Source organism: Rattus rattus, chromosome 1 (genome assembly GCF_011064425.1).
Source record: "Rattus rattus isolate New Zealand chromosome 1, Rrattus_CSIRO_v1, whole genome shotgun sequence".
NCBI lineage: Eukaryota > Metazoa > Chordata > Mammalia > Rodentia > Muridae > Rattus > Rattus rattus.
The window spans coordinates 181,532,577-181,560,432 of NC_046154.1; the positions used below are offsets into that span (position 1 = coordinate 181,532,577).

At 35.2% G+C, this 27,856-nt stretch overlaps 1 protein-coding gene across 1 annotated transcript in view; it reads right to left on the minus strand.

Annotated features, from left to right (window-relative positions):
* The window catches only part of LOC116913914 (leucine-rich repeat and IQ domain-containing protein 1-like), a 141,474-nt gene that overhangs the window by 101,793 nt on the left and 11,825 nt on the right, over positions 1–27,856 (minus strand). Inside the window, exons 2-8 of the mRNA XM_032918212.1 lie at positions 26,931–27,135; positions 21,223–21,342; positions 11,606–11,695; positions 10,830–10,951; positions 10,229–10,324; positions 9,913–9,995; positions 2,737–2,838 (exon numbers count right to left, since the gene is read on the minus strand). Coding sequence (XP_032774103.1) covers positions 2,737–2,838; positions 9,913–9,995; positions 10,229–10,324; positions 10,830–10,951; positions 11,606–11,695; positions 21,223–21,342; positions 26,931–27,135 — 818 coding nt within the window. The remainder of the gene's footprint in view (positions 1–2,736; positions 2,839–9,912; positions 9,996–10,228; positions 10,325–10,829; positions 10,952–11,605; positions 11,696–21,222; positions 21,343–26,930; positions 27,136–27,856) is intronic.

Genomic DNA, 27,856 nt, shown 5'->3' on the forward strand with positions numbered 1-27,856 from the left:
TTTCATTTGAATATCTTCATTTATCTATTGAAATCTAGAAAGGAGTCCATAGTAATAATCAAAGCATTTAATACAATTTACAAAACTCATGACATTATACATGGTCATGACTGTAAAATTGAAAAAGAATGTTTTTCTATAACTCATAGAGTGTTAATATAAAATAAATTAGAATTATAGAATCAATACTCAAATAGTACTATGATCTAATTTGAGGAAAATCAGAAAATTATAAAACAATGCTGGCGTACCATAGTTCTGAGATACTATTCCACATGGAGTTACTTAATCTGACTTATAGCAAATTTAATTTTGATTTCTCTCATTGGACAGGGGCTCAAATTCCTACTTTTAATTTTATTTCATTTTTTTCTTAAGAGAAAATAAGTTCTAATGTTCTAAAATCAAGAGGTAATGTTGGTTATGCAACACTAAAATTAATTGAATTATAGTTTTATACTATATATTATAAAATCTATAACTATGTATATATAAACAGTATACTATTCTATTTTATAACCCTGTATACTCTGTCACAAACAAGCTTTATCTCAGAAGGCTTGGTTTAAGAACGCATCCGTGACTATGCAGCTGCAGTTGGTCAGCCTGCTAAATTAAGCTATCTTCTGAATTAGTGAATATGCACTTAGGAGCACGCTGAGTTCAGAGCAGCTCTTAAGACATTATGGGACTCAATGCAACAACAAGCAGCATTTTATCTTTACCTCTTCTTAACAAGGTAATACAAAGTTAATATAGTAACGGTAAATTCCTTTACTAAATGTAAGTTAAATGAATGTCTTTCATGTAGAACTATTATTGTCCAGTTGATTCCTTAAAATCAAAAGCCTTAAAATAACCACAAAAGTTTATTATCCACTAATTAGAAACTCTATATGTATATAATATTCACTCAAAATAATGAAGGAAGTTGCAAATATCTTGGATTGCAAAAACACATAAAACATCAAAACAAACATTTCACATGAGAGAGAAAAAAACTAAAAACAATATTAAAAACAACTTTGCTGATAAAATTTATGTGCACTCGGTGTTCTTTCGTACATTCCCTGTCTCCAATGTGAACATTTCTTTGCCCATCTTATATTAGTTCATAGTCTAAATAACAGGTTGTTCACATGTAGTATTATGGGAGAATAATACACAAGAACAGTTTTGCATAGAGTTTTTCTTTCTAAATATACAAGCCATGTAAATTAAATGCCTCTTTCTTCTAAGTATTTCTCTTCTCTAGTAAAGGTGTGTCTATTTAACAGGAAAAGGTTACCCATGCAGTTGATGAGCAATTTCATCACAATTGCTACTATTTACTTCTAAGAACAGTGTTCTAGTAAAGTTAACATTATAACAAGAAAGCTGTTTGAAAGTCCAGGTTTACTTTATTTAGGAAATACAATTTATTTCTATTAAAATATTCCTTAATATTTGAAGTTTTATAATTTTTAATTTTAGGTATATAGATGTTTTTGCTTGCATGTATGTCTGTGTATCACATGTGTGGCTGGTGCTTGAGGAGGACAGAAGAGGATTTTGAATATATTTGGAGTTACAGATAATTGTAAGTGTCCCAGTATATGCTGGGACTTGAATCCAGGGCAGTCACTATGCTTAACGGCTGACTTGTCCCTCAAGTCCCAATATTGAGTTGATATCCTTAATGGGCACAACTTGAAGTTGCCTTATCATGAAAAAATTGTAAATATTAAAACAAGAGAATGAATACACATACCATATACCTATACACTTGCCATAATCTATACATGCAATAAACTCATGTATGTGTATTATTGTTTATGTGTTTATTGTTACAAACTTACAAGAAAATTCGAGATGTCATGTTTTCTGACATACCCTTTTAATATGTCTCTCTATAGTCACTTCCAAATCTTAAAGAAATGCAAATCACAACAATCCCCCTCTAAATCATGTTATTAATGATGTGTGTGTTTTAAGATCTCTTATGTGAAAGATAGAGAAGTCAATAGTTACTTTCCATTCAAAAATATATGCCTTTTGCCCATTATAAATGATTATTGGAGAGTACTGGTAGAATAAACTGTAAAAATGTTAGGTCTACAAAGAGGTAGGAAACTGGTAAGTCACATTGTGTTCTGATTAATAATACAAGCCTACCAGTCTTCTGAATGCTGAAATCAGAAATGTAACCCATTAGATATGGGAGCCCTCAGTTCTAAAAGTTAGAGAAACCTTTCCCTATTGACTACATAGAAACTGGAGGATATATCTATATTGTCTTGCCTGTTAATAACAGATTTGTGTAGTTTGAGAGAATGGATTTTAAATAATAGAGTATATTTGTACTGTTTAATAAATTTGAACATACTAAACCTAAGCATATCAGAGTGTCTTTTTAGCATGTGAAAAACCTCATTAGTTCAAGCAAATATAATTTGCACCTGTAAAAATTTTATATCAACTTTAAAGTGACTGATGAAGTAATATTACTGGCATATTTATGCAAAAAGTAAAGGGCACTTAAAATCTAGATAACACAAATGAAAAAACAGAGTAATATATTTGATGGTAAACAGGGCTTTTAGTTTGATATATATATTTAATTTTTATTCAAAGCTAGTTAGCATATATAACTTTCATGTGTGCACTGTATGTCTTACAAGGACTGAAAATATATTAATAATACTTTTTCCTATCCTTACAGACCTTTACCTTTCTGTGTCTTTCATTAAACCTTACCTGCAAAGTAACTGTCTCTTCTGAGCTGTGATTTCTTTGATGACTTGGTAACCGAAAGTTTATTTTTGTTCTTTTTGAATAATGCTAGTCGCACAGACGGTTCTAGGGGAAGAGAGATAAAAAGACCACCTCTATGTTACTCCTTCTCTAATACCACCATATGTTTTCTTTATGTTTTTACTACATACATTTATAATTCATTATAAACACTCTATGGAGCTCTGTGTAACAAGATACCTGTTTAAATTTGATAATATAAAGTAATCTTAGTTAGAAGATCAAATGTATAGTTCTCATTTAGTATAATGACAGAAATATTAATAATACTGTGAAAATTTGAATGACTATACATTTTCAGGTAGCATTTTCTTATTTGGGAGTCATGCTATTTATGGGAAGATAATATAGTCAATATTCCTCACTAAACTACACAGAGAGCACATATAAGAGATAGAAGCATGATATCAAGGAAACAGATAATAGAAAAAAGTAATTCTACATACAAAGTGTTTTCTCCACTGTACTAAATAATTTATGTAGCAAGGAAGTTATATAAACTCTTGCTGTATTTTAATGTTACAAATTGTATTAATCTAGCTAGAATATTGCAAAGTGAGCCATTGTGAATATAGGGCTTTATAATTTCTTATTAATAAATAATGGTTTTATGGAATGGATAAATAGGATTTGGCCCTGTATTCTTTAGCGGTTTTCCAGTTTCTGACTGTACACTGAGAGGAGAAAGAAGAGCGTCTGTAGAAGGGTGCTCTGTGACGAGCTCCTGGTACTCTGTAGTAGTGTTCCAACAGTAACTGAGCCCCACTGAGGCTCATTTGTGTGTTTACGACACGACACTGAAGTTATCAGTCAACGCTTGGCTCTTTTCTGCCTTAAAGTATTATGATCATTTCGAGGTTATGTTTTTGTTTATTTTTTTACAAAAATTCACTAGGAATTAGCACTAATAAGTGTGCAGACGTGCCATCGCTCAGGTAGCAAATGTCCTATAAGCCATTCACATATCTAGCGATATCTCAAAATGTATAAGTCAATTTGAGAAGGTATAATTTCACAACCCTATGTAAAGACTCAGTTTTTATCACTATCTTAATGCCATTCTTCTCACACAAAAATATCATTAAATGTAGTTATTGTGTATTGTTTAATGACAGGGTCTCATATAGCATAGCATGGACTCAAACTTTTTGGATAGTTGTTAACATCAACCTACCTGCCTCTACCTTCTGTGTGGATTTCAGCCATGCACAGATATGCCCAATTTTGTGAGCTGCTGGTGGCTGAACTAGGGCTTCCTGAGAATGAGACAAAGGTTGCTCATACTGAACAACTGTGTGAGCTACTTTTATATTGCTGTAATAAAACACCAAGACCAAAAGCAACTTAAGAAAGACAGGGTTTGTTTTAGCTTATGGTTCCTGAGGGATAAGAGTTCATTGGTGCAAAGTAGAGTCATGGCAAGAAACAGCAGCCTCGCTCTGAGACCAGGGTGCTGGGAGCTCACATCTTGAACCAAATGCACAAATGGCAGAAGCAAACTCAAAGAGGCAAGATTTTTTCTTCCATTTTTATTAAATTGGGTATTTCTTATTTACATTTCAAATGTTATTCCCTTTCCTGGTTTCCTGTCCATCAGACCCCTAACCCCTCCCCTTCTCCTTCTATATGGGTGTTGCCCTCCCCATAGTAAAACCGTCCCTTCTGACAAGTGTTCTTACCTCCTAAACCTCTCCAAACTGTAACCAACTGGGGAGCAAGTGTTCGAATGCCTGAGACTATGGGGACAGTCTCTAATTCAAACTACTATAATCAGCTCGCTGGCCATGGTCTTACGTCTAGAACATAATTTGAAATTAATAAACTCAACTTCAAATATTTTCACAGGCTTTTACAGTACTAACAGTGATTGAAAGTTGAAGGTCTCTTCTGCTGACTCAGATAATCTCTCTTTTTTAAAAAAAGATTTATTTATTTTATTTATATGAGCACACTGTAGCTGTCTTCAGACACACCAGAAGAGGGCATCAGATTCCATTATAGATGGTTGTGAGCCACCATGTGGTTGCTGGGAATTGAACTCAGGACCCCTGGAGTGCTATTAACCATTGAGCCATCTCTCCAGCCCTCAGATAATCTCTTAAGTACAACCTTTTGTAAAATAAAAAACACTAATCACATACTTCCACCATATTCTCTCTCTCCCTCTCTCTCTCTCTCTCTCTCTCTCTCTCTCTCTCTCTCTCTCTCTCTCTCTCTCGCTCTTGCTCTCTCTCTCGCTCTCAATATATATATACATACATATATATATGTATGTATGTATTCATTACCATTCCAAAAAGGAGGAATGGGAACATAGCAAAGTCATATTAGACTTAAAGCAAGACTGGATCCCAGCAAGGCAAACACCAAACCTACAGCTTCATGTCTAATGTCCAATACTTTCATTTCAAAGGACTAGGTGGCTATTTCCCTGCAGCTATGCTTCCTGCAACATACTTCTGTCTTTGGATGGCTCTACTCCCTATATACAGTCCTTATAACAGACATTCCACAGCCAACATCTTAGAACATCCTTCGGAGTCTAGGATTCATGCTAATACAATCACACCATAGTCTTTTCCCTTTATTGGGTCTTCATACAGGAACTCCTTTGTCACGTTCTTAGTATGAGACCATGGAGTGAAAATGCAGAATTTCTTGTATCCATCATGCCTCTAAGGCCAGCATCACATGGAAAACTGCTAAGTTTGGTTTGGTGTGGACCCTGGCTCTCTTGAACCACATTAGCACCAATATTTGTTTGCATATACAAGTACTAATTTAAATTTAACTTCCCAAATATGAATCTAAAATTTACCAAAGACCCACAAAGCCATAAATATATAATTTTAAATGTTTATTAATAACTTTAATATTGAGTTAGGTGCCAGATAAGTTAGTGGATTGTGGAATTTAATGTGAAATAGGTAAAGAGGCTCAACTGCTTTACGATTCAGAGTGAATTCCATTATTGTTTTTGGAAGCACAACAGAATAGTGTTTGACTGAAATTCTTATTATTTCTAGAATTTTTGAGGTAAATAAAATAAATCTTAAGTAAATTTCGCTTTGCTGAGGTTTTGTCATTATTGATCATTCTTAATCTCTCTCATTTAAAAATTCATTAGCTATTTTTGGAAGCTCTTTTCCCACAACTCGTGATCCCCTTAAAATGCACTAGATGAGTGTGTTAAAACATTCTACATTTCTTACTTCTTGAATATGACTTAATAATGCAAAGCGGCTTAAACCATTTTTATTGAAAATAAAGCCAGCAAATACCCAGTGACGAAGAATCATATACGTGATACTTTCAGGAACTAAAAAGCCAATGAACCATTTTTATCCTTCTGTCTCACCCTTCCTTTAAAAATATTAACCTGTTTTTACTTCACCTTATTTTAATTACAAAAGCTTAAATTCAACAAGCATAAATTCGATGTATACAGAGAAACATCTATTATGTCTGCATTCTACACTTTCTACCCTTATATTTTGCCAGCTTCTAGGCATCCAAATCCCTCCACTGAGAGCTTCTGAAGAGGGTGAGGCATCAAAACCAGCCACCCACTCCCTTTCCCCAGCCAGCTCATCTAGTCTTACTTCCAAATATGCTTGCTACCCTCAGGTTATTGACCCTGCATGTTTTCAATAGACTTGGGCCTCTCACCTTACATATGGTGTTCTTCGTGGCAGTCCTGAATCTTAAACTTCCCTCAGAGTCTGATAACTCGAATTCTGGTAACCAAGTTCTGAAATATCTTTTGTGTGGAGGGCAGCAGAACAGACAGAAACCACACAAAATGGGACTAGTTACTACTGTTTCTAGCTGATATCAATGACAAGGGGGAAAATTACTTACTAGGTAAAACAGCAACGATCTAGATCCAAACGTCAACTGTGTAAACCATGACAACATCACAGAAATCTTAGACTTCCTGTCAAGAATGCCAAGCGATTCCTCCACCATCTTCTCCTTCTTCCCCCTTCAGCTTCTCTTTAGCTTTCTCTACTTAAATAACACTTTGTAACAAAGAAATAAGACCAAACAAACCAGACTGCTTCGGAGGCCTGTACTGTCAGCTAGGCAGGACACTGGGTCCTGCTGCTCTTTAAAGCAGCCAGCCTGTTATACCAGCAGATTTCATCAGGAACAGGAACGGGCTTTTCCCCAGGCTTTGCAACCATTGTAGCTCCTCAACTCTGCTTCCTGATTAACCAGTTTCTCCAGCAGTTTTTTTTCCCCCTCTCTTGGCGATCTACTCCTTCACCCTCTATTATCTCCAATCAGTGGACGTTCTGCCCCTGCCATGTTTTCATTTTCACCTTAAATACATATTTTCAATTCATATTCCTTGGCTTATAAAAATATATAAAACCTACGAACAGAAAATATGAAGCTCTTTTTCCTGACCAGCCATGACCGCCGTATTTAATGCTCCCATACTCTGTGTGAATGCTAGGCTTCCTTGAGGCTCCCAGCTTTGTTAGAACGCAGAATAGCATCAACTCCATTTAATTAACAGATCCTGGCCCATCCCAAGGCCCTCGGCCTGCAGAACTAGCAAATCTTGCTGCACTTCTGAGGACAATGCTGCCCTCTCATGGCTCCAAATTTTCATGTTTGCAGACTTTCCTTATAAGATGAGCTTAGTATTCCCATTAGTATTTAAACTCTCCTAGTAGGCATTTTCAGGTTTAGCAGAATGTGGATAGTTAAGTAAATATTTAAATATTGTTTTTGAATATTAGTGGCTAAAACTTTCAATCATGGTCATTTTCAAGTAAATTAATGACATCACCAGTATCATGAAAACTGGAAAGGCAACAGCGGTTAGATTAAACTTTAATCTCTAAAAGAAATCTAATCACAACCTGAGCAAATTAGCATTAAATAATTTACTCTGAGATGAAAATAGTTTAAGCACCATAAAATTAATAGAAGATAAAATAAAATAAAATATAAATAAATTCATTCAAGGGGGCCTCTTTTTTTTTCCTTTTTATTCCTTTTCATTTTTAACCTTCACTTATTCCAACTGATCTGTCAACTGTCAGGAGGGTACAGGGGAAAGCAATGAGAACCATAAAAGGGTCGTTGTTAAATTCTTTATTAGACTCTTTTATTCAGATTTTGAAGTCATTGATTTTGTGTCTTTAATATATTGATTTTTTTAAAAAGGCAACAAACATGTGACAAAGAGATTTAAAATTTCCCTCTGTGGTAAAGAGTTGATTGGCACTATGTGGCCAGCTGATGGTCTACACTTTGAAAGTCACAACTGTCACCTAGGACTTTTCCTAATAACTTAATGCTTATTCAGCACCGCCAAAACATTAAGTTAAAAATGGAGTCACATGTTTCACTGTGGGTTTTCCCTTCTCATTTTTGACCCTATCATGCCCCCTTGTGACTGATAAAAAGAAACTTTTTTACGTAATTATATATAGGTGTAACCCCAAATTCAAAACAACATTATACACCAAGAAAGGAAACTTTACAACTATGCCAATACTGCTTGGTGAATCCTTTGCGGTGAAACATTTAATTGGCTGATCAAACTTTATCAGACTTTCCTTAAATAAGGTTTCCATGACAACAGCAGGAAAAAGACATCCCCAGTGGCAGAATCATATAAGCATTTTACCGACATAAACTTTTCCTCAGTTCTCACCAGGGAAGGAGACTGCAAACATGGTGTTATTTCTTTTTAAAGAAAACCTAGCAAAATAGGTGCGGAATTGTGACTGGGTCAGTTCTCAACCTATTTTGCCTTTGAACTTGGCTCAGGGGTTCCATGTATTTTTTTCTATTATTCTTAAAACAGCTCCTTTTGAGATTTATGTAGAAGGATGGAAAAACAAACTATAGGAATGAAGAAGTTATTGAACAACTTTTTTTATTGTATTGTATTCCGCATACCCAGACTGAGCTTCGAGATTCCCTTAGTTTTGAGTTACGATTTCTCTGAAGTAGCCAGTAGTTTGGTTCCCAGTAGATAACCTTCATAGGGATTTATAAAATGAGTTGAGAGCAGACATAGACAAGGGGAAAGCACTGTACTTAAATTTATTTTAAAATGTTTAAATGTTCAATGTTTGTATCTGACAATCAGTATACAAAATTACAGTTATCTCAAGAGGATGCAACATGGAAATTAAAATGTTTAAAAATGTTTAAAAATTTAAAAATAAATTACCATGAATTTATCAAAGGCTACTGACTGATATGAAATGTATTTTATGTATTAAAATGTATTTCTGTTATTTTAATTCAGATTTTAAACTATATATGCATATATGTCAGAATTTAATAAACATTCAAAGAAACAGGTAATTTCTGAGCTACACATATACATTTTTTCTTGATTACTTGTAACAAAACTGCTCATTAGAAGAGTCAGGTGCCTTATATTAAGCTCATAAACTCATGAGATTATAAAGATTGAAGGTAAATGTAATGTGTAGATAAATTTAAAGTTTTGAACAAATATAAAATCATAACCATTTGCTATTTTTTGCCTCATATCTCTGCATTTCGCATGTATATGTAAATGAGAAGAGACCAAAGAAAGAATACTATCACAACCGGATAAAAAATTATGCTTTCCAATTTTTACCAAATTTTTCAAAGTCATGAGAGAAATCAATTGTGTGTGTGTGTGTGTGTGTGTGTGTGTGTGTGTGTGTGTGTTTTCATGTGTGAACATCTACAGTTAAAATCCACTAAACTGATGTATTTAGTTTACTGACTAGCCAGGTCATTTAAGAGTGCACAAAGAAAGGAGCACACTCAGCGGATGGTTTTTTAATCAACATTCCATGATGTACCTTCCAGCCCAGACACAAATTATAACAAAGCTGACAGAGCACACAGCACAGAGAAAAGTCACTGCCCATGTATGTAAAGCAGGGATTATTTTTAAAAATAAAAGAGCAAAATATAGCATTAAGTGTGATTGTATAATTTTCTTTGAAAATCGAGGATTTTGTAGTTATTAGCTTAGATATAATTTCCTGTGCATTAATTTCTGTTTATATTAAATACAACATAGAAAACATGATTTAAAAATTTTATAGTCTATATCACAACTACTGCCGCTCAAAGGACATGACTTACCTAATTTTTTCCTTAGTTTCCTTGATTTCATTTTCTTTGCTCTCTTTAGCATTTGCTGAGCTGTAGAGATATCCTTAAAGCCCCTATTAAAAAGATACAGTGAAAATATCTAAAGTATATTTGGACATAGATATACATGTAAAGGTACATATTTGAAGTGTATTGCATACAATATATCTACAATTCCAATTATTAACTTATTTCAAAGGTAGGTTTAGTAAAGACTAATGACTACTTGGATCCCCCAAAATATCTGTCTGTGATATCCAGTAGTCCTTCAAATTCTTATTTCTTTAGTGCAAAATAGAGGACTTACCATTCTTCTGAAATTTTTTCCTCTTTTTCAGATTGCAGTAAACTCTTCCTACTTGATTTTGATTCAGGTGTCCAGGATAAAGTTCCACTTTCTGATCTGCTAACAGAAGTGCATGTTTTTAACAGAATCACCAGAAGTGCATCCGCCCCTTTAAAAACTACAAGCTGTTATTGTCTCAAACTTGGAAATAAAATCTATTTAAGCTACAGAGGAGTTTTATCTTGAAAAGTAATAAAAGTCTGCCATTAATTTAAAATGTTTACATTTCAATTACATGGAGCATATTTCAATCCTTTTGCTGAAAGGACTGGGGTCCTGGGACTTTTATTCTAGTGCCTCTCTCTACCTGTCAGGTCATGAAGATCCGTTTGCACAATTATTGCATTATTTCACCGAAAGGTGAGTTTTGCATTGCTTTAATGCATCTAACGCACACATTTTTCACATTAGAATTTTCATACTTTAACATTACACATTCTTCATCTTTTAATCAAATCAATGCACATAGATTTTTATGGCTATTCTCCTTCCATAAGGGATGTGTACTTTTGTCTTTGCCATTTCTAAGTCAGTGCCGATTTAACTGAGCAACTTAGCTTACCTGCTACTGAACTGCGTGTGCTCTGACGACAACAGATTTTCTCTCTCATTGCAAAGCCATGCTTGAGCTGGATGAGCTGGTACCGGGGGTGAAGTTTCATCGTGTCTCAAAGTCCGAGTGTTCTTATGTTAAAAGCATACAGAAATGTAAAGGAAATGGAACAATTCCAGCATTTGTATTGGTATCTCACTTGGGTCAGCCTGAGCCATCTTAAAAGGGAAACTCATTACAAAATTAAACTGATAATAAAATGAAATTTCTGGAACATGCCTCAATATGCTTTTGTTACATGGGGAATAGTTTGCTTTTTTGGTATAGCTCACATATACAAAGTGATTAATTGCAAAGATCTTTAGAAATCTCGGAAAACGAAAACTTCAAAGATTATCAAATAAATAACAGATATTGTGGTCCCTTGACCTCTGGCTGAGGATCCTCAGCTGCCCCTCTCCGTGTGCATTTCTGCATTTTTAAAGAACTGTCAGCCAGTGATTTTCGTCTGCTGCCAAATATGCAGCTGAGACACATCATTATTTTTTTTTCCTGGCTACTGTGAAATAAAGCATTGAAAGAAATCCAAAGTAAAGAAAAAATAGAGAGTAAATGAAAGAAAGGCTACATGAAAAATTACATCTGGGGATGAGGAGGAAGTCAAAGGCTTCTAGAACTAATCATGTTTTTCAAGCTAATAAATTGTATTATTAATCACCACGGCATAGCAGAACCTTCAGAAGCCAGACGAGAGCGAGCACTCAGAAGTTTCCATGACATGTTACCTTTGGCCAGGGCAGCTGCTTGGAGAGAGGCAGTGTTTGTGAAGGGAAGCCGGTGGAATCTAAGGCTGGCCAGTCTTTCTCCAAGGCATCCTGCATGAGTAATAACATTAGAACGGACAACGTCTTCCTTGCAAACCTTTACCATGGTTCCTTTACACTGTACCATTTGCAGAAATGTACACAAAGTCCATGAGGTCTTTTGTGTATAGGAAAATGTTACATTCTTCAGTGAGAGGCTGCACCTCTGGCTAAGGCATTCATTATGAAACGCTTGATCCACACACTTGGGTTAAGGGAGGAGCTGATCAGTGATTGCTCTAAAAATGAGGTGAACCCTGTTCTGAGTTCATTACTGACTCTCCGCTGTCTAGAAGTAACCGAGAAAAATCAGCATTAAGCCTATTGTGGTGCAAATCACATTTTCTATTAAACACTGTTATAAAGACCACAATATTTTAATAAATTAGAATCAGTTTTCCTTAAGTATTGCATATAAGCTAGGGTTTGCTTTAACTTTTACTTTCAATAATCTTACAAGTTTTATTTTTACAGAAAGGAGAAATTTATATTCCTGGTTTAAAAACATGTATAGTATGTCCTTTCTGATGCAATTATACACCAAAACAATTCTTCAGGCAGAAAAAGAGTTAATTTATATGTCAAGTGTAAAAGTTTTACTGTGTAAGACCTTTCTCTTCATCCTGAATCATGTTTGTTCCACTTATACAATTCCCAAGTCGATTCTTTATTCAATAAAGTTTTATTAATTACATGAATGGTGCACATTTAAGGCATAATTATCTGAATTTTATGTAATTGGTTTATCTTATCTGCTGTATCTTAGAGTAATCTGTGATTCTTTATGAACAAGGATCACCAGGACACTTAATAGCATTTAGAAGGCTGTAAAATAGCCAATCCCTTTGAAAGGTAGAGTGGCTATATTCTGAGAAAATGCTAACAGTTTTTGCCACTTACACAAGTTCAGTGTGCCTTGCTTATTGAATGACTACTGAAAAATGCAAGACTAAGCCACTAGTCACTGCTAGTAGGCCAGACAGCAACACACATTATTCTTAGGAGACAAAATCAAGGTCATGGTATTCCAATATCACATGAACATAACAACTATACACAGTAAATTTTTATGGGATTTCTTATTACACAAGAATTATTAACACACAAATATCTATCTCACAGTTACATTTAGTTTAAGAATTGTAATTGGGAAATATGGAATAAGTTCAAGAATTTAATTATATGGTGATTCTAGCAAGTAAAATGTATTAAACATCTGAGAGAATTTTAACCATTCTTATGACAGTAAATACACTTGTTACTGAATTTCACAATAAACTTAATTTATCAATTCTACTAGAAAGAAATGTTTTAAAGTAGTATGTTGTACACAGTAAATATACAAATTTTATTTTTCAAACAAAGTATTCAAATATTCCCAAATAAAGGATTATTGGAGATACAGGGAGAAGGCACAGGAAGAGGACGCTCCCTGGAAATTTTAATAGTCTTCTCCCCACATTTGAGGAAGATAAGATAAGAAAATGGCAGCCAAGGAACACTGCTGTGGTTCTGAGGAAATAACAATGAGAGGAAAAAACTGATGGTTTTCAGAGTTTGGAATGAGAAAGGTGACATGGAGGGCATTTGTGTTCATTTTTTTTTCTGAAAATAAGATATTAAAACTGTTTGCAACTATTGATGCTGATAATATTACCTACTTGCTAAATCATGTCAGAAACCCAGGAAACTCCCATTGACTTCTACATTCAGGATGGTTTCTCTGCCTCATGACAGAATATAAAATACCTAATGACTGCCCTTTAAAAACAAAGAAGAGAACTGAAGTTCGATGCAAAATTCCTGACAAGACTGAGATTCAGGGTCTTAAGGTACTTTTTTTTCTGGGTGGTAATGTATTTTTTTCTGAGTGGTAATGTATATTTTTCTCTGAGTGGTAATGTATATTTAGACAGGGATGGGTCACAGGTTGCTGAACAGCAGCTATCACGGAATTAATGATCTTATTGTAAGGAAAATGGTTAAAATGAAGAGTGTGTGTGAAAATGAGATGATGAAAACTAGGAAAAGACACGGTGTCCTCTGCCTACTGGTTACGACTGGCTCCTGACTACTGGGAGACAATTTGTGCTGTCAATCTGGCATATACTAATCTTCCTAGAACTTTAAAAAAATGTCTGTTTGAGCACCTGTCAAATCAGTTCATCTTTTTCTCTCCTTTGGAAATCTAGCTCCCCTCCCCAACTCTATAGTACTACCCCCTACAGGAGCACCACAGTAGCAGTAAAATAACATCAGTGCCCTTTACAGCAGGTTTCTCTCTAGTGGCATTCCTATAGTAGTGCTCTCTACCACAGTTCTACCTGTAGCAGTACTCCAATAGCCTCACTCCATACCAATACTCCAGACAGACGTTCTCCCTAAAGCAGCTATCTCTGTAGAAGGTCTTTCTATAGCTATTGCTATATGCTCCAATAGCAGTATTCCATAGAACAGCACTCTGCTAGAAACACTCACTGGCAGAAGTCCTGTTTCTACAGCAGGACTCAGCAGCAGTACTAAGTTTAGTAGTTCTCTCTCTCTAGCAGCTCAGTTTAGAGCAGGTCTCACCTTACCATATTCTCTGTAGCAATATTCCAATAGCAGTTCTCCCTAGGGCAGGAATCTAACAATATCTCTCTATATAGCAGTATTCATTGTCTTACTACAGAAATTATATAGAAATCTAGAAAATTATATAGAAATCTATCCTGGGAGATAGAGAGGGGATAAAGAACAGTGAGCCCTGTTTTTCAAACTAGCCTATACTTTCCCTTTCCAAGAAAAATTCTCCCACGGGAATCTACCAAATGAGTCAAAGCATCTGAGCGTTCATTTACTGATGGATATTCCAGGATAAAATATAGACTAATGACAATGACCTCAGTTAAATACACTGAGACAAATTACATGAATTCTGCACCAATATTGTGAGTCAGAATCCTCAGTGGCCATTGGAGTGCAATGTGAGGAAAATCTGTCTTTGTAGAACTAAGGTACAAATAGATATTCTTAGGCAACTATTCATTTCTGAATGTTTTAGGGTAGCTTTTGATGTTCATAATGAACGAGTGAATGCTGCTGCTATTTCTTCAGGGTGGGAAACAAGTTATTTACTGTACAAGATAACAAAATAACCATCAACTGGAATATAAATAGTATGTGGTTCCACATGTCAGGATTAGTTGGAGCGTGCTCTTCAGATATTTTACAGGGAAGTTCTATGTGGAGAAAATTGTTAAACACAGGAAGTTCTTTCTGCATGAAATGAAGTTCACTTTGGTCTGGAAATCTTAATTCTTCCACAAGCATCCAGAATGTATGCTAACATAACTTGTTATATTTTATGTAGGAAACATCATACACCTCAAAGTTCTTGGCACTTAATAAATTTGGGTAAAGTATATTTAATAAAACAAAAATAGGTGTTGGTGAAAAGTGTCTTTGGTTGACCACTTGCTCTACAGCATGGTGTTTAAAGCATAAAATCATAATAGACTGACATGTGTATCTGATCCCAGGTGCATGGTCAAACTAGTTTTATACTTATTTCCTTTCAATAATTGCAATAGGAATATTGAAATGCACTTCTAACAAGCTGTGAATGTGTGGTCATGTTGTTTCCATGTAGCTATCCTGGCACCAAGCATGGTGTCTGACATGGGATAAGCACTCAGCAATTCCCGATTAAAAGAGAGTACGTTTGAATTAGTTCTATATGACTGTGTTGTGATATGTCTTGAAAATTCAGAATTTGATTCAAAATATAATTATTTCCATTACTTATATTAATAAAAGAAAAAATAACGTGGTCAGATAGGTCATATACATTGTACACAGGCAATTTTAAGAAAAGTTAAAAATAATGGAACCTTCTGGTTATTTGATTACATGCTCTGAAGTTGTATGGCAATGGGAAGGAAATGAAAGAATCAAAGGAAGACTGAAGTAGTTTCCTAATGAGTACTTGCTTTACATTATGTGTTTTGTTAAGTAGTTGGAGGAATGGCTCTGCTGGCACAATGATTTTGGAACCCCTGCATCCACATAAATGTTAGACATGCTAGTATCAGCAGTATTAGTGACAGAAGGGTATGGGGAGAAAGTATTCCATTACATACCTATATAATATTGTCAAAAATCAAAATCAGTAATAAAACAATAAAACTGTATAGTTTAAACTATACAGTTTAATACAGAGTAATAGCATACTTTAAATTATGAATTCAATAAATATAACAAAATGATTAGATAAAGTAGGAAATATTATTAGTGAAACACTTGATAGGACAAACATAAACATGTCGATCTCTAACCCAAGGCTATGTTTTAACATTGAAATTGGCAGTGAATTTTTAAAATAACAACACAAAAAATCATATGCAACAGGAGAAAAAATAGACACATAGGATTCATTGAAATAAATACTTCAATCCAGCTCAGAAAACAACAAAGTAAATAAAATCCACATTACAGAATATCTGCAGCCAGGTAGTGATGGTGCATGACTATAATCCCAGGCTTCAGGAGGCAGGGGCAGGAGGATCTCTGGGTTAGGGGTCAGCCTGGTCTAGAGAGAGAGAGTTCCAAGACAACCAAGAACAGAAAAATCCTGTCTCAGGAACCAAAAATAAAATAAAATAATCTGCAAACTACACATCTGGTAAGGAGTTCATAACTAAGGTGTAAAAGAAATCCACAGCTATTCCCTCGGAATGCGTGTACAGCACTTATCTAGGATCTGTAAGAACTGAAGATCAGTAGCTAGCCCTTGAAAAACTAAACCAACAAGAAAGACTTTAAGTCTATCCAATGAAAAACATGTAGTTAGATTTAAAGAAAATAAACAAAGGGTCTGAGTAGATGCACACACACAAATGACCAACATGGTTCTGGGAAAATACTCAACATCATCATGTTCAGAAAAATGTGCACCAAAAACGCAGTGACATGGTTCTGCATGCAGAAAAGATGGCTAGTAATAAAAATGCATATTATAACAATGATACAACAATGCGTGAAGAATGAGGTCATTCATATTATTGGAGGGAACATAAATTATCATCATCCATATTAAGAAACAGTATAAAAATCTCTGTAAAACTAAAAACTGAACTAAAAATAGATTAACTGATCCAATAATTTCTCTACTTGGTATATATCAAAAGGAAATAAAATCAATGTGTTAAAGAAATACATGGGCCTTGTGTTTATTACAGCACTAGGCATAATATGAAATCAACTTAAATTTTCATCAGTAAGTATACAAACAAAACATGGTGTTCATAGAGCAGGGTAATATTTAGCCAATAGAAATGATAGAAAGTCACTTGCAACAAGGCAGATGAGTCTGGAGGGCACTGAGCATTTAAAATAAACAAACAAAAAACCTGTGTCATTGTACTCATGTATGTGGAATCTAAGTGAGTTGAGTCATAGAGGTAGAGTAGAATAATGATTTCAGTCTGTAAGGACAGAGGCAGAGAGGGGAAAAGAGATGTTGGTTAAAGGGTCAGCATTTTAGTTTGGAAGCTGGAGTAACAGTTTGGGGAATAATGTGCTTGCATGGAAGTATAAGGATCAGTGATCAGAATCTCAGAACTTACTTAAATGCTGAGCGTGATGGCTTATCTATAATCTCAGCATGCAGGAAGGAGAGACAAGGAATTCTTGGAGCAATCTATTAGTCAGAATACTCAAAATGTCAAGTGTGGGTTTTACTAGAATCCTAGCCTCAATATAAATGGAGAGTGACTGAGGTGAACATCCACTGTCAACTTGGATCCTTCACGTGCATGCAATGTTCACTCCTACACATGTGAATATACACATACATACACACATGACACACAGACATGCATAAGCAAAGAATTAATTTATAAGAAAATGCAGTTCATTATCATACATTACAACTATTACTTAACAACATATTACCTTCTTGGTAAAATTCTGAGCAGACGACAAAGAGATTTCCTCTACAAAACTGATAATTTCTTTTAGTAATGCGTACATTAATTAGCTAAACTTGGTTATGTGACTATTCATACATATATGCATATTTTAAAACATCATGGTGCAAATAATAAACAAATAACTTTATTGACCACTGAGAAAGTAGATATAATTTAAATGAATCTTCCAGCATTAAAGGATAAAATCATAAAAGAATATTAAAGAATATAAAACTGTGTGAAGCGTTTAGATATCTATCATAATATTTCTTCACAACTTTTTCACCAAAAAGAAAAACAAAAACAAACAAAACACAAAAATTTGAAGCAAATTTCTACAAGAATTTTCCAAAACTATTGAAAGACATGAACCACAAATTTAAGAAGCTTTGACTTCTCTTAAACCAAACAGGAAAATTCAAAGTCAAATATGCTGAGGTTTAGCAATAACAATCATAAGAAGAGAAAACAAACTTAAAGAAATTGGCAATCTGTCAAATTTCACTGAAAGTAGAATAAATATCAGGGAGACCCTGTGAAGCAAAGAATGATGATCACAGGGCTATTAAGGAAGAAATAAAGGGTTCATAAAAGGTCAAAGATCAAGTAAAAAGCAAATGATAGAAAGAAAAGAAGAAAAGTAAAAATACTTGGTTAATATAAAAGGAGGGGTCATAAGAAAGCTTAAAAACTGAACATAGAACAGTTAGGGCAAATGGGGAAAAAAGAAAATATCAGGGTTGGTAGCAAGCGCAAGGCCCTGGGTTGGTCCCCAGCTCCAAAAAAAAAAAAAAAAAAAAAAAAAAAAAAAGAAAATATCCCTAAAAGAATTAGTTATGCAGAGAAACTAGCATAAAAGGAGAACATATATTACGAATGGTTCAGCGACACAGTGATTTCATTGTGATTTCACTGCATTCAAGGGTTGTGGAATATTCCATTGGGATCGTCAGTCATCCTTTCCCATCAATAAGTTCCAGATTCAATCACAAATCCTGTCTAAAATTTATGTAGAAGAGCTACAAGGATGGCAGCTATAATAGCTGACATTTTCCTCTGTGTGCAACAAGAGAGAGAGAGAGAGAGAGAGAGAGACAGAGAGAGAGAGAAAGAGAGAGAGACAGAGAGAGAAAGAGAGAGAGACAGAGAGAGAAGAGAGACAGAGAGAAGAGAGACAGAGAGAGAAGAGAGTGATGAAAATGCTAGCAATTTACTTGCTTGCAGAATATGCACATCATTTTCTTCATTTTCTAAATATGTGTATGCATTTGTATGTCTCTTGGTTTGTGCATATGAATGCAATGCTTTTGCAGGCCAACAGAGGGAGTCAACTATCTGACTAAAATATTAATATGTGAAAATGAATAAAACTTATGAAAATGTCTTTAAAATGCAAATACACCAAATACTTAGGAATAAGTTTAACCAAACTAAACAGAAGGACTATAAAAGAAAGCTTCATACTTTCTAATGTAGTTACCTAAAAATGTCTCTATCTTTCTGTTGGCACTATGATAACAGAGCTGTATGTATATGGGCTGCATCCCCAGGTGGGGCAGGCTCTGAATGGCCATTCCTTCAGTCTCTGCTCGAAACTTTGTCTCCATATCTCCTCCTATGAATATTTTTCTTCCCCCTTCTAAGAAGGACTGAAGCATCCACACTTTGTTCTTCCTTCTTCTTGAGCTTCATGTGGTCTGTGGATTATATCTCGGGCAATCCAAGCTTTTGGGTTATCAGTGAGGGAATACCATGTGTGATTTTTTTGTTATTGGGTTACCTCACTCAGGATGATATTTTCTAGATTCATCCATTTGTCTAAGAATTTAATGAAGCCATTGTTTTTAATACCTGCGTAGTACTCCATTTTTGTAGATGTACCACATTTTCTATATCTATTCCTCTGTTGAAGGACATCTGGGTTCTTTCCAGTTTCTGGCTATTATAAATAAGGTTGCTATGAGCATAGTGGAACACATGTCCTTGTTTTATGTTGGGGCATCTTTTGGGTATATGCCCAGGAGAGTTTTAGCTGGGTCCTCAGGAAGCACTATGTCCAATTCCTGAGGAACCTCCAGAGTGATTGTACCAGCTTGCAATTCCATCAACAATGGAGGAGTGTTCCTCTTTCTCTATGTCCTTGCCAGCATCTGTTGTTACCTAAGATTTTGATCTTAGCCATTTTGACTGTTGTGAGGTAGAATCTCAGGGTTGTTTTGATTTGCATTTCCCTGATGACTAAGGATGTTGAACATTTCTTTAGGTGCTTCTAGACCATTCAATATTCCTCAGCTGAGAATTCTTTGTTTAGCTCTGTTTGGTAGCTAAACTAGAATGATACTACATTTAAGCTATTAATATGCTTTGAAAAGCAGTTAACCTATTTTCAAAATAACCAGACATTTAACCTTAGAAAAATACTTTTATATAACTAATTCTCAGCAATGTGCTACTTTGTTCGAAGGCAATTAACTGATGGGGCTGTTGGATTAGAGATAGGATCAGAGACCCTATCACGTACCACTGGCAACATGATAGCATGGTCAACATCAATCCCTACATTCACCATTTTCGTGTGTGTGTGTGTGTGTGTGTGTGTGTGTGTGTGTGTGTGTGTGCACGTGGGTGCATGCATGTATGTATGTATATATATATATCTGTGATAAACTTTAATTTATTAATTATTTGTAAGAGGTTTGAAACAATATTGAATAATAAAACAGGACGAACATTCTTAGGTAGTGTAATAAAATTACTAGTGCAATTAATTTTGCACTTCCAACTCCACCTATGAAATAAGCCTTATTCGAATATGATCACTATCTTTGTGCATCATTTGGCCTAATAACTAAAACATGAAGTAGCTTACAAAGAGTTATGGCATATGCTGCAGACATGTAGCACAAACAGCAGAGCAGATAGCTCGGACTCTCAGACAGGATGGAGCCTGGTGCTTGCAGACATCGTCGCACTGCTCAGGATTATGCACCGTTGATAAAATTGTTTACTTATTTCTGGAATTTTCCACTTTACATTGTCATAGCACAAATAAGTTGGGAGGTTCGTATTCACTTAAAATATCATAATCATGAAATGCAAAGAGCTGAGGAATTACTCTATTTAAAGGAGATGAAGGAAACAATGCCAAGTATTTGCCATCTGCAGTCCAAGCTAAGTCTCAGACTAAAAGTTGGGCTTTCGTAGGGCAGGTGCAAATTTGAATAAGGTCAAAAACATGAGTGTTCTATCAATGTTTCCCCCTAAAGTTTCCAGTGTGGATAAGTAAGTCCCTAACCTTAGGGAATCTGGTTCAAGAGGACAAAAGGCCTCATAGTCATTCTATTACCCCTTTAGAGTCTGTACATAGTAGGAAGACAGATTAAGAAGAGGGAAGAAAGTAACAGTGACACCTATCATATGATATTATTGGTCACCTTAGAGCATGGCTCAGAATACACAAAGTAGCCAGGGTGTCTTTAAAGATGATGATTACTACAGCATCTGCAGCAACCAGCAGAGGAGTTAGCTTTAACCCAGTCTAGCAAAATATGACTAGAATAACTTTTGTTTGATGTAGTTGGCACTTACCTCATCAAACTCAAAATCCTCTAAATCTATTTCTTCGTATTCTTCTCCAGATTCTTCATCCTTGATAGCTTCTATGGCGGTCACCAGTTTCTTTCGTAAAATAAAGCCCTTCCAAACTGCCTGAACAAAAATGTGAAGTATGTTATGCCGGGTTACAGATCAAACCCTAAACCAGATTCTCTATGTTATCCCACTAGGAAGATAAAACATCTTAGAACTTAGTTTAATGGCTCAATAATCTGTTTTTTGAACTTTATGTGACACGTACAACTGCAAGATAAATTAAATAACCTCATGTGTCTGAATCTCTCGAGACTTCCTTTGTGGTAAGCAGAGAAGAATCCTTAACCCTCCCTCTGCTGCACATGTAGGTCAACCAATCAATTATCTGACAATTCCTCCAGGACCCATTCTGAACCAAGAAGAAAGACATATTTAAAAGGTCAATTTTGCTCATTTTCAAATCATTATGTTTAAAGAAAGACTAAGCTCATTTAGAAAAGCCCCAGTGTATTTAAATGACCATGTTAGGGAGATGGTATCATGGCCCCCAAATAAATTAATTTCAGGAAAAAAATTAAGTCAGCATAGAATAATGGAACTAAAAATAGTCAAGTATTTTAATAATCCTGGTATAGAAAAGCTCTGCAGCCTAGGTCCCAAGTACAATAAAGCTCCAGAGAAGAGATGATGTTCATATAAAGCTGGAGAATGAATTGTTTACATTTAACAAAAATAGTAAATTATAAAATTAATTTTTAAAATGGTTACATATAACTGTTAAATGATACATCAGCAAAAGCTTGAATTTTACAGCTTTTCTAGTTTACATGGTGAGTGCCAGGCCATGTCTCAAACTTAATAATAAAACCTTTAATTCTGTAAATAATCAACCTTTGTTAATTAAATATGAGTTTGAAACCATGTTATTAAAAACTAAGTAAATGTATATGATCTAACAGGAGTCAACTAGAAAATGAAAATATGATTCACACTCTATGGGTAACTCTAAAAGGTATTAAGGTAGTTTTTAAAATGAATGCATTTGATTGTAACCTAAAAAACACACCACAACGACAAATGTGACTGTAAAAAAGTATTTTAGAACAGTTTCATAGCATTTATATTGCTACACTGAGAATCAGAACATACAAAGTGGCCAGACTATATTCAAGGACAGAGATAACTCACATCTGCAAAGAACTCTCTCAGAAGTCAGATCGCATACTTCTCAGAAGGAAGCAGAATCAAAACCTAAGCCATTGGCCAAGAACTATTGAAAGTTGTCAGAGGACTGATAGTTTCTGTGACTTTATCCCTATGTAGGACTCATTGAAGAATGCTCCCTGCGCTTTGCAAATGAATCAGACAGCTTGTTCCAACACTAGACCCATCCATGGCACCTTTCTACTGCAGCAACCTCCAATCAAAGCATATCTGAAGCTTTCCATTTTCTCAACTATAAAGCATGCACATGCTAGTCTCTGACTTTGAAAGGAGGGAGGAGAGAGGAATAAATAAGGAGTTGAATAAATTAAAAAATTTAAAGTCTTAAATGTAGGTTTAAATAAACTATGAATCAGTGATTTAAGTGATCAGTGTCCTGTCTTGTGACTCACCATATATAAATATGGGACAGTAAATACCATTGATTTTGAAGTTCATTAAATGTCTCTCACATCTCTCACAGATGATCGAGCCTAAAACATGCAAACAAGCCTCAACTTTCTATTCCGGTAGGGATAGAAAATAGACAAAATAAATACAGCAAGATTTTCTAGCTTGATTCAGCCAAGAAGGCAGAGACTTATGGCTGAATAAGGTATTGAGTACAGGTTGTTATTGAAGGGTAGGAACTTCAGCCTTTCATCATTTCCATTTTTACTCCAAAACCTGTGAGTCTCCCTGGCTTCAGGAATAGGAGGTTTACTTTCTAGTCTGGTACACTGTCAGAAAGACCAGTTCTATCTAATTCAATTCCTCTCCCCATCCTTTACTCACAAAGTATTGTCTGTTCTAGAACTTCCATTTCCTGCCCTACTTTCTCTAAATGGAAGAAAGTAGTTTCTAGCAAATCACTCCAGCAACAGATACAACTTAGCTTCTCTCAACATAACCTTAGACATGAAAAAAAGTCAACAAAGATCGAGAGCCAAGAATGTTAAAAATTCATAAAATAAACATTAATTCTCAAAAAAAATAGTAGTAACAAATATGGAAGAGATGGATGTGACAGTATTTGTATGTATCCTCATACCTGTAAATCTATTGCAAGTGCATCAGGAATTTAAGGTTAGCTTTGTCAACATAATGAGGTTGAAGCCAACATCATTATCTCAAAATACAAACAACATCAACAAACTCTTCTGTTTCCACTCTTAGACAAATGCTTCATTTCCAAGAAAAGCAGGTAGTATGTCTGAGAGTGCAAAGGGGATTATATTCTCATTTAGTTTTTAAACCATAACTTTCCTTCTTGCTAATATGCCTTTTACCTAACCTATGGATTTCTAATTCAGCTTAGGCGTTTTGCCAAATAACACCAAATTAAAAGCTAACTCTGTTGTTCAGTGAGATTGACATAGCATGGAACCACTTTAATATACACATTTGTACCCATAGAAAATAATCACATAATCTTAATCAGAGAAGCCTCTCTTCCCAGTGAACTGCAATGAAAGTAGAGACTGATGGATGCATAAGGTGCTGAGAATGAGTGATATCTGAGTGCACATACTTGAGTTATGCATACCATTCCCCCAAGAGTCAAGGTATAATGCAGAAGAGTGTATAGAAACTCTGCAAAAGCGTGAATTCAATAGAGAATGGCTGAAAATTGCCCTCTGGGCAAGCTAGTGCCACTGCAATCAAAAGGTCTCAATGACTATTGTGACTTCACTGGGTCTTCCTGTAAATGGACCAACAAACAGCCAAGCAATGATGGAGAAATAAGTTAAGGGAACAATACCCCTCATTAGTGAACTATTGTATATAGGAAGAGTCACAGAAGGGGGTGTGGCAATGCCTTCAGTCATATTGCACTGACTGGTGACTTCGTAAGACTCCAGTGGAGCTTTGCATTCCAGTGGAAAGACAGAAGATCATGGTCATCCTATCCGTACCCACAAACAAAAAATAAAATTATGCGTGATTGCTATATATTAATTATATAATATGCATATAATAAATGCAAATTTATATATCATAAATGATCATATGTTGAAGGATAATTGATCACACTGTGAACCCTGAGATTGTAGATTTACTGAAAAGCCCTGTTTCTAGTTGTGGTGGGGTTAGCCCTTAACACAAACTTTAATCCCTCTGGCTGGAATACAGACATAACCTTAGTATACATTTTTTAAAACCAAACAATGAAGAAAACGTTAGTTTGCAGAAGGAAGTTCTGAGGGTGATACCTAATTATGTGCTTGACAAAGTAACAAATCTGAAAAAAAATTGACAGAATAGGAGATGAAAGGAAAGCAACTTAAGAGAGATCTGTACAGAGAAAAGGAGGAAGCAGGTTTACTAAGAGAGTTATACAGAGAAATGTTGCAGAGAGAGAACAAGATAGACATAGATGAAGGTGGAACAAGCCAGAAATATGGGCCTGGAGGAGTTGTTAAATCAGTCAGTGAGAGAGCAGAGAAAAAAAAATAGAGTACCGGGACCCCCAATGGAAGATTAGAGAAAGGACTGAAGGAGTTTAAGGGGTTTGTAATCCCATAGCATAAGCAACAATATCCACCAACCAGACCTCTCAGAGCTCCCAGGGACTAAGCCACCAACCAAAGAGTACATATGGAGGGACCCATGGCTCCAGCTGCATATGTAGCAGAGAATGGCTTTGTCTAGAATGAATAGGAGGAGAAGCCCTTGGTCCAGTGAAGGCTCTTTTCCCCATTGTAGGGAAACGCTAGGGCGTTGAGGTGGGAGTGGGTGGACAGGAGGGAGAGCATCCTCATAAAAGCAGAGGAGGGGGGGTGGGAGAAGGGGGACCCCCGGAAAGGGGATGACATTTGAAATGTAAATGCATAAAATATCCAATAAACAAAGAAATAGAAAGGGTGAGCTTACTCATCAGTAAGTCTCAGAGGCTGAAAACATTAAGATTACAGGGACACTAGAAGCTCCCAGGACTAGGTGAAGGCGTAGCAGTGAGCTTCGGAGACAATAGTTACATCCGGAGAATAAAAGTTACTTTTATAATGGGCATTCACTAAATTTTTTTAATCCTCAAATTCTTGCCTCTTATTATTTTTTTTCCTAGAAACTCTATTTACTTAGTTTTCCAAGTCAGAAAAATCATGTGATATTAAGTTAAAGATCATGTAAAGAGGCTGAAGAGATAACTCAGCAGTTAAGAGTGCTGGCTGCTCTTCTTGAAGTTGCCCATTAGCATGCAATGTAGCATTTTCCTTCTGGCATTTTCATGAGTATTTTCTTGTGATTGAGTCTCCCTTCCCCTAATCTCTGCCAATTTTCTAGACACTGGGCCTACTGGATCTATCCTTCCACTTTCGGAATTCCTCCTTTTATTTTCACTTTTTGATATTTTTAAAGTTTTTAATTAAAGCAGGCATTTGCAGAACTTTAATTTTTTGTTACAGTTTTGAAATATATTTCTAGAATATATTAGGCTAATATAAATCAGGTCAAGTGACTAGCTTTCATTAAAATCGTAGATGATTTGACAAATATATTGTGGTTGTAGTACTTGGAGACAGTAATTAAAAATCCTCCACCTAGGGGTTGGGGATTTAGCTCAGTGGTAGAGCGCTTACCTAGCAAGCACAAGGCCCTGGAAAAGAAAAAGAAAAAGAAAAATCCTCCATCTAAAAAAGTGCAAGGCCAGACCTTCAAAGAACTAATATCACTATTCCTCAAGTTATTCCATAATAGAAAAGGAAGAAACACTTCCAAACTCTATGAAAAAAATTTTTTATCACTTCAATACAAAAACCAAATTGAGATATATTAAGATACAGTAACAGAATGATAGTCCAACCTCCCTGATTATTAATCAATATAAATGTAAAAATTATCAATAAAATACTTGCAAATTAAATTCAAGAACACATTAATAAGATCGTTCACAATCAATTCCTGTCATTTATTGATGCATGAATTGTTTACCCTATGTATATGACAGACTCAAAGATAGAGACAACATAATCAGCCTATGCTACTGACTTTCTGGTTAGTTTTGTATGCTAAACATTATTATTAGCTATAGGAACAGTAGTAAATGAACTGAGCAGGTCATTAAACAGAGAACATAAATTGGAGAGGGAAAAGCAGTGAACAGGGACATGAAAAGATAAAATGGGTGGATTTGATAAGATTTGTTATATACACATACTAATTTCTCAATTAAAAGAAACTAAAGCAGATAAAAATAACTTGAAAGGTCTTAAAATCAGTAGATTTTCTTTATACCAACTACGAACATACTGAGAAACAAAGCAGGAAGCAATACAATTTCTAATAACCTCATGAAATAAGTTGAAATAAATCAAATCAAAGAAGTAAAGAACTTAGTACAATAAGGAGAAGTTTAAATATCATTGTATGGGTTAGCTTTAATGACACTCAAGGTCACAGTATTTCAGATTGAAAGAAGCCTTTAAAAACACAGAATGACTGAGCCAAAAATGAGGAATACATTTCTATGGCTAACTCTGCTATCAAACGTTTGAATTAACCTGAATGCAAAGAGCAGCTTTCTCCCTCTGTTCTTGGATATTCATAATAGGTTTTCTTCCTTCTTCATTGGAAGTCATCTGGTCATTAATGAAGGAATTGCGCAAGGGTTCTGAAGCTGTGGTTGGACAAGGTTTTCCAGAGTAATCAATCTGTCTTCGTGCAATGTAACTACGCCATTGTGCTTGGATTATCATGGCTGCCTTGCTAAAAATAGGAGGAGGAAATTATGTTAGCATACATGAATACCCAGAAGGTGAGTAAGAGGCCTTCATAAGCCACTGGAAATGTGGTGTTCTATATATGACAGTGAAACTACAACCAGGGAATCTTGAAGATATTGGTGCTTATAGGGGACCACCAACATGTTAGCAGCACTTGGTATGCCATTGCAGGTGAGAACAATTTTTTAATGGATATTTTCTATTTACATTTCAAATGTTATTCCCTTTCCTGGATTCCAGTCCATAAACCCCTTATTCCATCAACCTCCTCCTTCTTCTATAAGGGTGTTCGCCCTCCCAAACTACCTCCCTGCCCTGACATTCCCCTACACTGGGGGGGTAAGCTCCATACTTAGATGAAAAGCTGCAGACACTAAATGCCCTTGGAAAGAGTGTGAATCAGTGTTAACCAGGAGCGAGTCTGTGATAGGTTATCTAATCACATATTGTTAGCCCTAAATGCATACGAACAACATTAAATGGATAAATCAGGTTGTATTTATATATGCATACATATTTATATATAATTACAAATTTAAAAATGTGATGAGTAAAGGAGACAGAGGAAGAGTTACAAGGGAGAGGAAAGGATGAAAATTATATAAATACACTAGTCTTGTAAAAGATTAAAATAATAAATAAAACAGAGGTCTTTGTGACCTGTATATAAATATAAACAATATGAATCTTATATAAAAGCAAAA